The sequence below is a fragment of the Salmo salar genome, chromosome 12, assembly GCF_965601325.2.
Source record: "Salmo salar chromosome 12, fSalSal1, whole genome shotgun sequence".
Classification (NCBI taxonomy): Eukaryota; Metazoa; Chordata; class Actinopteri; order Salmoniformes; family Salmonidae; genus Salmo; species Salmo salar.
The window spans coordinates 55,384,236-55,395,766 of NC_138302.1; the positions used below are offsets into that span (position 1 = coordinate 55,384,236).

The 11,531-nt window shown below is 43.8% G+C and overlaps 2 protein-coding genes across 2 annotated transcripts; both read left to right on the top strand.

Annotated features, from left to right (window-relative positions):
* The first annotated feature begins 588 nt into the window (after positions 1–588).
* On the top strand, positions 589–4,863 carry LOC106565323 (voltage-dependent calcium channel subunit alpha-2/delta-3). The gene is made up of 7 exons (XM_082959561.1): positions 589–1,040; positions 3,660–3,737; positions 3,938–3,999; positions 4,159–4,203; positions 4,398–4,460; positions 4,552–4,622; positions 4,755–4,863. The coding sequence occupies exons 1-7, from the start codon at positions 932–934 to the stop codon at positions 4,861–4,863; spliced, it is 537 nt and encodes a 178-aa protein (XP_082815687.1). The 5' UTR covers positions 589–931.
* A 435-nt stretch (positions 4,864–5,298) lies between these two features.
* On the top strand, positions 5,299–8,325 carry LOC145859527 (voltage-dependent calcium channel subunit alpha-2/delta-3-like). Its single transcript, XM_082959108.1, has 5 exons — positions 5,299–5,384; positions 5,499–5,554; positions 5,706–5,823; positions 6,941–7,475; positions 7,687–8,325. Exons 1-4 carry the CDS (start codon positions 5,353–5,355, stop codon positions 7,065–7,067), a joined length of 333 nt encoding a protein of 110 aa, XP_082815234.1. The 5' UTR covers positions 5,299–5,352; the 3' UTR covers positions 7,068–7,475; positions 7,687–8,325.
* The last annotated feature ends 3,206 nt before the right edge of the window (positions 8,326–11,531 follow it).

The window sequence follows — 11,531 nt, forward strand, 5'->3', positions numbered from 1 at the left end:
CTTCTGAAATGTAGGATATAATGCCTCATACCTCCGTCGTTCCCTCTTAGCTTCCTCCATCTCCTCCTTCAGGCACTGGTACTCCCCAGCCTGGTGCCATGGTCCTTTACCGTCCAGGATCTCCTCCCATGTCCAGGACTCCAAATAGCTCTCTTGCTGCTCCTTCCTCCGCTGCTTGGTCCTTCTTTGGTGGGTGGTTCTGTAACGCTCGGCATTGAAGGGGGACCAAAACACAGCGGGTAAAGTGCTCATCCTCTTATTTATTAAAGAAAACACTTAATCAATACAAAACAAATGACGAAAACAATCCAGTAAGGTGCATAGACTATACTAGAAACAACCACCCATAAAACCCAGTGAAAAGAAACACAGCTAAATATGGCCTCCAATTAGAGACAACAACAACCAGCTGCCTCTAATTGGAGGTCATTGACAAAACTCACATAGAACTAGAAAAGCTAGATAAACATAGAAATAAGAAAACTAGAACCTAAACCCACAATACCCGACCACACAAAACAACCACCCCCTGCCACGCCCTGACCAACTACAATGACAAATAACCCCTTTTACTGGCCAGGACGTGACACCCGCCTCTTCCCACAATCCTCTCTACTCTGTGGTCTCGTGACTAATGTGCTGAACGTTTTACTTTTTGTTTTCATTGTTTGTTTGTTACCATCACCCCAACAGGAACTCAGACAAAGGAGTGGAGATTGCTTACCTAGGCACATGCACTGGCCTCTCTAGAACCAGCCTGTTTGTTGTCCCAGAGCACCTATCCAATCAGTGAGTACGATACTGAGCATCTGGCAAATCAGTGCAACAACTGGGACAAAGCAATGTACAAGTGACTTGTACTTTCACCAGTGACTTGTGGTTTCTCCTCTGACTCCTTCATGTCTTCCTGTGTCTCATCAGAGACTTCCTGATGGCAGAGGATAAGGAGGGGGTGTTCAATGCTGACCACTTCCCTCTGTGGTACAAGAGAGCAGCAGAGCAGGTTCCCGGCACCTTCGTCTACTCGATCCCCTTTGGAGGTATGGAGACACTTACACAAAATGTACCTTTACTCTATGTCCAGAATCCCCTCACCCGAAACACACCCGCTCCTAACACAAAGTGTTACACCATTTACTTGCACTGTATTTTAATTATGTTGTCTTTGAAATACAACTTCATTTTACTTTAATCAATATACAGTTTCTCTAATATACAGTAGCTCACTCTCCCTTATTTGTAATTGAGTGTCATCTGTAGCCTATTTTCCCCACATCCCTCTCAATAGATCTCTTTGGTTAACTGTGTACTTTATCTCTGTGGGTTACCATGGAGATTCAGTGTATCTGTGTCTCTGATATAGGGTGTAGTTAGCCCCGTCGCTCTGGGAGACCTGCACACATTAATCTGGTCTCCTGTCGCTGAAGGCGACATCCTGAACCCCGAAAACATATTTACCAGCCTTCTAGTTTTTCTATTTCTGATCAACTTTTCCTGTCACCGAAGGCAAATCTATAATCCAGAATGCCTTACCAGCTTTTACAGACTATACACTCTGTGAAAAAAAACATTTAAATCCAACTTTTCCAGAGTTTACCAAATTCACACCATATCGCCTGTGAAAAGGCTGTACCTATTCACTGACAAAATCATAGGCGGGACAGCACGAAATGAGACGCAGAGACGTGACTTCAACAAAAAGGACAATGTAATCGGTGTTCTTCTTTCAACTCTCCCCGGGACCGTACAAACAAAGGCCAGGGTAATGGCTATCAAAAAAATTATATAAATAAATAAAATAACAGTTGGTGCCAAACAGGGAATCCTACTGTCCTGGAATTCATCATAGTCATAGTCTCTGGCTCATAATCACTCCCCCCTCTGCCCCTTCAGGGAGCACAAACAATAACCAGTCAATTGGCCTCAGGTGAGCTCATCAGTAGTGGCTGTACTGCGGCCCACCTCCAGCAGAGGGAGCAGTCGGACCACTTGACCCGGCTGATCCCTCACACACCCTAAAGCCAAAGGTTTGTTGCCAGCTGAGATCACGCGGTAATCTTGCATGGCGACTACTACGGAGTATGGGGACAAGGGAGTGACTTCTGGAAAATGTGGATTTAAACGTTTATTTTTACCATAGTTCACACATTTTATAGCCCGTACCGATCTGTAAGGCATTCCGTATTATAGATTTGCCTTGTGACGGGAAAAGTTTCACGTAAATAGGTAAATCAGAGGGGCTGATAAATATGTTTTCGGGGTACGGGATGTCGGCTGCACTGACAGGAGAATAGATTAATTTCTCTCACGTCACCCCGCTCCTCCGCTCTCTCCACTGGCTTCCAGTCGAAGCTCGCATCCGCTACAAGACCATGGTGCTTGCCTACGGAGCTGTGAGGGGAACGGCACCTCCGTACCTTCAGGCTCTGATCAGGCCCTACACCCAAACAAGGGCACTCCGTTCATCCACCTCTGGCCTGCTCGCCTCCCTACCTCTGAGGAAGCACAGTTCCCGCTCAGCCCAGTCAAAACTGTTCGCTGCTCTGGCACCCCAATGGTGGAACAAGCTCCCTCACGACGCCAGGACAGCGGAGTCAATCACCCCTTTCCGGAGACACCTGAAACCCCACCTCTTCAAGGAATACCTGGGATAGGATAAAGTAATCCTTCTAACCCCCCCCCCTTAAAAGATTTAGATGCACTATTGTAAAGTGGTTGTTCCACTGGATATTATAAGGTGAATGCACCAATTTGTAAGTCGCTCTGGATAAGAGCGTCTGCTAAATGACTTAAATGTAAATGTTAAATGTACAAGTCTCACTGAGCAAAGAGGCTAACTACACCCTATATCAGAGACACAGATACACCGAATCGTCATGGTAAAACCTATCAGAGACACACTGAATCGCCATGACAACCCACAGAGATACAGTACACAGGATTAACTAAAGATATCTATTGAGTGGGGTGTGGGGGTGGGGGTGGAAAATAGGCTACAGATGAAATTCAACCACAAGTTAGGGAGAGTGAGCTACTGTATATTAGAGAAGCTGGGTTGTTGTACAGCTCATCTCTCTCACTGCTGTCTGTAATTAATGTGCCCCACTTTCTTCCCACTGAGGGAAAGAGAGGATCAGGATCTCACTGTTGTTCCCTGTTGTCTACCAGCCTCTACCTTCCTCTAACTGCTCTCATCCCTTAGTCTGTTGTAAAATATCCCTCCTTTACTGTCACCTCCCCTGTTTAATACTATAACCTCCTCCAACAATCCCTGTCCCCAGAGGTTCTGTAGTGCTAGTACCAGAACAGGTTTTTATTTCATAAGAACACATCCCTCTCTCTGTGTCAGAATCACTTCTAACATCCTGGTTGTAGACTACTGATGGGATTCCATCACTGAGTGTAGTGCTGTGGGTTGCTATTGCCTGCTGAAGGCTGTGGGTATGGCGCCATCTTTTGGCTAGAAAATGATTATTCCCTTTTGTTTCTGTGACTTGGTTTTCCAGCTGTGATTATGCTGAGGTGCTGAGGGTGGAATGGAATATATAGTGTATTTTATAAGATCTATTGAAATAGTAGGAATTGTTATTTTCCATTTACAAAACATTTGTTGATTGAGGCTAATATCTATGCTTCTCTGTGTTATTGTTTTACTCCAGGAAATGAGAATAAGAGTGTGGTTTTGGCCAGCACTGCCATACAACTGCTGGATGACAGGAAGTCGCCTATTGTTGCTTGTAAGCTCTCTTGAAAGCCCCTAACTTCTCCCTTAACTTCTCCCTAACATAGAGAGCTACTGTACCTGTTATAGGCTTGTAACTATAAATCCCCCTCTGAAGACATGTGAAGAAACTCTTTAATACATTTTTAATTCCTCTTCTAGATGTACAGTGTGCTGACTGTGTTCTGTTTGTGTTTTTGTTAAAACCCACTATAGCCGTTGGGATTCAGATGAAGCTGGATTTCTTTCAGAGGAAGTTCTGGACCGCTAGTAGACAGGTAGACACACACACACACACACACACACACACACACACACACACACACACACACACACACACACACACACACACACACACACACACACAATATCCAGTGCTGTGACACATGCTTTATGGATTATTCTAATAATTTATTAATCTTATTGATTCGATCCAGTGTGCTGCTCTGGATGGGAAGTGCACCATTAGCTGTGATAATGAGGTAAGGCCAGACAGTAGCTGTCTGTCACTGACTCATGCTACTTCCTGTTTCTTAGCCTGTTGTCCGTGTCTCAGCTTTTCTACTTCCTGTCTGTACTGTCTGCGACCTTTCTCTGTTTCCTCTCAGTATTGAATTATTAAATGACTTCATGCTTTGAAGATCTGAATTAATGTTCCTTTCTTTATATCTAACAGGACATCAAGTGTTACCTTATAGACAACAACGGATTTATTCTGGTCACAGAGGACTACTCTCAGGTACCATTAATAATATACTAAATATGTGTGCGTATTGTCCTGTAGCTCCCCTGGTTCTTAGTATTTGCCTTTAAATAAACATCTTCCTCAGACGGGGCTGTTTTTTGGAGAGGTGGAGAGTGCTGTTATGAACAAGCTGCTTCTCATGGGCTCCTTCAAAAGGTTAGAGGAGAAATCATGTTACAGTCATTACCCTGAACACACACACACACACACACACACACACACACACACACACACACACACACACACACATACACACACGATGAATGGTCTATTTTCTCCTCTCTCTAGGATCACTCTGTATGACTACCAGGCTCTCTGTAGAGAGTATGCTGGCAGCAGTGACAGCGCACGCTCTATATCACATGTAAGTACTTCCCCTAAATATTATCACATGTAAGTACTTCCCCTAAATATTATCACATGTAAGTACTTCCCCTAAATATTTTCACATGTAAGTACTGCCCCTAAATATTATCACATGTATGTACTGTCCCTAAATATTATCACATGTATCTACTGTCCCTAAATATTATCACATGTATCTACTGTCCCTAAATATTATAACATGTAAGTACTGTCCCTAAATATTTTGACATGTAAGTACTGTCCCTAAATATTATCACTTGTAAGTACTGTCCCTAAATATTTTCACATGTAAGTACTGCCCCTAAATATTATCACATGTATGTACTGTCCCTAAATATTATCACATGTAAGTACTGTCCCTAAATATTATCACATGTAAGTACTGACCCTAAATATTTTCACATGTAAGTACTGCCCCTAAATATTATCACGTGTACGTACTGTCCCTAAACTACTCATCAGACTTACATACATCCAGTCAATGCTAATTATTTAATGTCTTCTCTCCCAGCCCTTCTCCATGGTGAAATGGCTCCTGACCAAACTTGTCATGTGAGAATAATAAAATAATCACCTTGATACGATAAAATGAGATGCACTGATTATCAACCACAGTACATATTATTGTATTATTATATCAATGTATGTTTGTGTTTTCCTCATCAGTTTCCTGCTGGAGTTCAACCTTTACAGCTGGTGGCATGTTGATCTCTCAGTCAAAGGTCAGTGTGTGCAAGAATATACCTTGAGGTGTGTGTGTGTGTGTGTGTGTGTGTGTGTGTGTGTGTGTGTGTGAGTGCTTGCACACATGCATGTGTGTGTGTGAGTCTTTCGTGTCTTTATTATGTTAACATTTACATGTCCGATTTCCAGCCCAAAGGTCGAGGGGTAAGATCATGATGGTGCCATGTGACACGGAGTACCCTGCCTTCGTCTCTGAGTGTACCATCAAAGAGACCACGGGAAACATCGACTGTGAGGGCTGTGCCAGGTACTTGTAACACAGTTCCCTTACCTGTGTATTAGGGACCGATAAACTCACTTAACCTGTGTGTTGATGGTGTATACACAATACAGGGTAATTTCATGCATTAGTTCTGGGATAGGCGCCCCGCTAGCGGGACAACTTACGGTGAAACTGGAGGACGCGCAATTCAAATAAATAATCATAAACATTATGGATATTAAACATTTAGGTACATACAAGTTTCTTCAATCAGTTGAAAGCTTAAATTCTTGTTAATCTAACTGCACTGTCCGATTTACAGTAGGCTTTACAGCGAAAGCATGCCATGTGATTGTTTGAGGACGGCGTCCCACATCAAAATATTTTGCCACCGGCACAGGTTTCATAAATTCACAAATTTAAATATCAAATATTCACTTACTTTTTGAAAATCTTCCTCTGATTTGTCATCCAAAAGGTCCCAGCTATAACATGTAGTGTCGTTTTGTTAGATAAAATCCTTCTTTATATCCCAAAAAGTATTTTTAGTTGGCGCCATCGATTTGAGTAATCCACTCGTTCAACATGCCAAGATAGGAATCCAAAAATCTACCCCTAAACTTTGTTTCAACAAGTCAAAATACATTTCTATTTAATCCTCAGATACCCTAAAATCTAATTAAACTATACACGAATTTCCAAGTCTGTGTGCCTGTAGTAAAACTCATTATTCTTACTCGTTTTGGAAGAAACAAGCCTGAAACCTTGAACAAAGACTACTGACACCCAGTAGAAGCCATAGGAGTTGCATACTGGGAGCTAGATTTAATTATTTCCCTATACGTTCCATTGTAATAGCATGGGCTCTCTCAAAAAAAAAAACATTGTTTTTTTTCGATGGATTTTCTCCTACCATATCTATTGTGTTAGTCTCCTACATTATTTTTACATTTCTACAAACTTCAAAGTGTCTTCTTTCCAATGGTACCAATTATATGCATATCCTGGCTTCAGGGCCTGAACAACAGGCAGTTTACTTTGGGTACGTCAGTCAGATACGAAGTGGAGAAAATAGGGGCCTAGCCTTATGTTAAAAGCATCAACTGAATCAACTCAACTCTCTCTCTCTCTTTCTTTCTCCTTCAACTCAACTCTCCCTCAGATCTTTTGTAATTCAGCAGATTCCCAGCAGTAATCTCTTCATGGTTGTCGTGGACAACAAGTGTGACTGCAGCTCTGCCCCCCTGGTTTCTATGGATCCCATCGAAATTATGTATATCCTTTACTAACCCTCAATAAGTTTGAGTGTATTTTTAGTACAAAGCTTTTGTGAGTGTTTTTTAGTATAAATGTTTTGTAAGTAGATGGGTTTTGTAAGTTAACTGTAAGTGAACTCTGAACTTAGACTTTAGTGTTCTGAGAGCGTGAATAGCTTCTTCATTGTCAGAGGTATTAATACATTTCTCATACATGTAGGTATTTATGAAGCGTGCATTACGGTTTGGTTGTCTCATCATGCTAGAATGATGTTGCAGAAACGGTCACCACAGTATCAGTTAAATGTATCTGAGGTGTGGTTCATCATCAGTATTTCTATCCTTAACCCCTCTGAACACAATGAGTCTCTGAAATGTGATAGGCTGAAGTTTCAGAAAGACAGAAAGTGGCCAGAATCGTGTCATCCTTTTCACCCCGAGGTACGCAGTGTGTAGATATGTGTGCGTCTGCGTCACAATTCTGTGATTACACGGAAAGTACATGAACGCCTGTTTATGAGTGTTTAATAACATGATATTAAGCATATATGTGACCATCTGAATATTGTCTGAAGCATATAGATATATAGTGTATGTATTAATTCATTTCTATGGTCTGAAACTCCTGTAATGCCCCATGTGTCTGATGCAGGAGAATGCCATGGAGTGTGGAGGAGCAGCAAGCCTCTCTGCCCCCCTTACAGCAGCACTGCTCCCCCTACTGGCCACTCTCATTAGCAGGTGACCACACCGCCCTTGAGGCCCACCGTCCTGGACCCAACACTGGACCTAACACTGGAGAGATTGATAGACAGGCGCACCATCAAATGCTGACAACGCACAGGGAGCCTCGCCAACAAGAAGAACTTGCTCACAACTAACTGAGTTGGTTATTACCAAAAGAGAGACGGACCAATTGTAAAGCATCTCCCTGACCAGCAGAGAAATAAGAAATTAGACATTGTTCAAGAGAAACAGAACAATATTCCAAGTGGAAAACAATATGGACATTAGACAGAAAAAAATATACCTGCGAGCAGCAATGAACGGGTTTCACAGGATGACAGAAAGGACACAAGAACAGTTGGATAACAAAGCCAGCCCTCTGTGATGTAGGAACTATCTTCCTTTATGTGCAGTCAGTGAAAGCATTACCATGTTGATTTAAATTTCAGTTGGTTCACTCCACACTAGCGTTCCTAAATACTTCAATACACTCTCACAGCTGTAGTACGCTGACTGCAAGCGGCAGGACAGGATTTTACAGAATAAAATATCCACTTTTCCCTAACATGGGCAACAATATGTGATTATACAGATATACTAATCACAATATTTGACATAATTTATTTGCATGAGACAAAGTCCACTTGATCAATAGTTATTGCTCTAGTATCATATGGTGGCACTGGTGACGATGAGATCTATAGTGCCACCATTTGGTCTGGTGCAGCCATCTAAGGTTGCAGTGACTTTATATTCACATAGCTTCTAAGGACATACATAAGGTTTACATACCACATTTCATTGCCCGTTGTCCATCGGCTCAGTTCTTGTAGCCAGTTGCCCATGGTGGAATTATCTGCAGGGCTTGACATTAACTTTTTCTGCCACTTGTCCTTCAGACAAGTAAGACAGATGTTTTACTTGTCCGAACGGTTAATAAGGAGAACTGGCCAAAACCTCCCTCTGTTAAGGTGAGAGCAATGCAGATAATTGCAAAGGCTACAAGTCCAGCGTTCATCAAAGCACATCTCCCCTGCCACGACCTGCCTGCACTCTTGGCTCTGTCTTATATCAGTTTGTCAGAGTTTTGGTCAGAGTCTTGTAAGCAGGCACAGGTGTGAGCAATTAGTTAATGATTTAGTGATATCTTCCCTTACAAGCTGTCCTACAGCTTCACCACACTATCTCCATCCTGGGTGGAAAAGACCATCACTGAGTTGTTCCAAAGCCATGTGGTACCTCTGGACTACGCTGGTGGCTGCCAGTCTTGCACTGGTCATGCTCCCCGAGACAGTTGGGCTCCCGTTGACCTTCCTCCCACTGAAAGAGATGCTGCTGGTGCTTCCCGTTGCTGAAGAATGCCGGAAGTACCGTCTCGTAGATGCTGGAGGTCAGATGACGCCTATCGTGTGCTAGATGCAGCTGGCAACAGCAGCCCTGGATGCAGAACATCCTCTCTCCGGGACAATCCACAGCAGACTTGAACCTCGGCCTGTGATAACCCTGGGTCATGGGTTGACCTCCAGTCGGCGGGAAGGCCTGCGAGGTTGGGCAGGAAATCTCTCTCTCTCCCACCCAGCCGAGTCGTACCGGAGTCTCTGCAAATGATCAAGGAACACAGGGTTTGAGTTGTTTGAAATGCACCACAGTTTCAGGACCTCTCTCCATCCAGTTCTATACGGCAGAGGACATCTAAAACCTGCTCTATCACTTGGAAAGGGTGTTTGTAGCACCTCTGTAACTTAGGACATACCCCCCCACTTCTTAGCCTTATTTCGAACCCAAACCAATTCAACCACAGATTAATATAGATAATTGGCACGAAAATCAAAGTTAGCTTTCTGCTGACCGGAGGCATTAGCTTGGTGTCTTTTCAATGACCGCACTAATGTAGACAAAGTGTCATCCAGCCACAATACATATTCACTGACAGATGTACAATTTTTCCTGTGATCTATGTCAAGCATCACATCGACTAGAAGAACAATTTCTTAACCAAACAGCACTTTCAATGGGTTGAACCCGGTACTTGCATGAACACTACTATGATAGACCATCATGACATACGGTAGAAGAACATCCCAGTTCAACACACTGTCCCCCATCCTGAATGGAAAAGACCGTCCATGAGTCACTCCGAAGCCATGTGGTAACTTTGGACCACACTAGTGGCTTCCGGTCTTGCACTGCTCGTGCTCCCCGAGAAAGTTGGGCTACCGTTGACCTCCCTCCCATTGAAGTAGACGCTGCTGGCGCATCCCATTGCTGAAGAAGACCGGAAGACCCCTGTCGTGGATGCTGGAGGCCAGATGACCTCTCTCGTGTGCTAGACGCGAGCTAGCAACCCATCTGACTGGGCATGATAAGCAGAGGTTTGAGATTTATGGATGTTCAACACATCCACAAACTCCTCTGTCCATTTTGAGATATAATCTCAGTCTACCAGGATGTACTTTTCCCGTTGGCGGTGTTAGTGAGGGGACCCAAGATATCCACTGCTATACGTTCACACGGTCAAGAGGTGACAGACAGGTTTAGGGGTGCACAGGACGTCCGCCCTTGGGGTTTACGGGACGTGCAGTCCACACACTCCTTACACCATTTTTCTACATTGTCAAACCACCCCGTCCAGTCAAAACGGTCTTTGGCTTTCCCCTGTAGCTGTTGCACTCCTAAATGACCCCCTGTTGTTGTGCTATGTAGCATGTCCAAAACTGTAGCTTTGCACAGCTTTGCGGAGGACCACTTGTATCTTACAAATGGCATCAGAATTAGGCAAGGGGACACGCACTAAACTCAGCCCTTGCACCTGAAGCTGATCCCATACTGGCGCATATTAATAAGGTTTGATTACTCTTCCTCCCTGCGCTTGTCCCCTATACTGTACTTCTTGTAAGCAAGAGGAGAAGGCGTATTTCCGCGTCTTCTTGTTGGGCTTCTGCCAAGTCATCCCCCACCCTTGCTTCCTGTTCTAGCCATGCCAGCTGGTTGACATGCATCAATGCGCAAACCACAGGGCACTGATCAGAGGGAGTGCTTGACGCAACACAGGGCACGGCAGAGAATGCTGGTAGCCTTGACAGGGTGTCTGCACTCGCATGCTGCTTTCCGGGACAGTGCACAATATTATACTGAAAATTGGCCAACTGTTCCACCCACCGAGCTAGCTGCCCTTCTAAACCTTGAAAGTTGTGCAACCATTGTAGGGAGATGTGGTCTGTACACAGAATGAACTCTTTGCCTAAGAGGTAATGTTTGAAGTATCTTCTTGAAAGTAACCATGCCCAACAGCTCCTTCTTCGCTGTAGCATACTTGCATTCTTGCTTTGTCAGAGCTCGACTAGCATATGCTACCACACACTCCAATCCTTTCTTCTTTGATATGGTACAGCTCCTATTCCTTCATTGTTATCATCGGTCTCTAGGCTAAAGGTCTTGTTAGGATCTGGGTAGGACACGACTGATGCAGTAGTGAGGCTAGCTTTCAACTGCGTGAATGCCCGCTGGCAGTTTTCCCGCCATTGAAACTGTCTTCCTTTCTCAGTAAGCTGATGCAGAGAGGGGCAAGATTTACCTGGTGCAGCTCGGAAAGAACTTCATCCAAATGGAGGAGATGTTCTTGAACGGTACGCCCGGACACAATAATGTCATCCAAATCAACTAAACGGGTGGTCTACTGTGAATCTGCTAGGACTACATCCATCAACCTCTGGAAGGTACTAGGTGCATTGCATAAACCAAAACGTAAAACATTGAATTCAAACACCGTTT

Bases quoted from the DNA above. Each gene is read 5' to 3' on its own strand.
- LOC145859527 (XM_082959108.1), top strand. From the start codon at position 5,353: ATGGTGAAATGGCTCCTGACCAAACTTGTCAT. The intron at 5,385-5,498 runs GTGAGAATAATA...TTTCCTCATCAG, and splicing joins CTCCTGACCAAACTTGTCAT to TTTCCTGCTGGAGTTCAACC. The intron at 5,824-6,940 runs GTACTTGTAACA...ACTCTCCCTCAG, and splicing joins GACTGTGAGGGCTGTGCCAG to ATCTTTTGTAATTCAGCAGA.
- LOC106565323 (XM_082959561.1), top strand. From the start codon at position 932: ATGGCAGAGGATAAGGAGGGGGTGTTCAATGCTGACCACTTCCCTCTG. The intron at 3,738-3,937 runs GTAAGCTCTCTT...AACCCACTATAG, and splicing joins GAAGTCGCCTATTGTTGCTT to CCGTTGGGATTCAGATGAAG. The intron at 4,461-4,551 runs GTACCATTAATA...CATCTTCCTCAG, and splicing joins TCACAGAGGACTACTCTCAG to ACGGGGCTGTTTTTTGGAGA.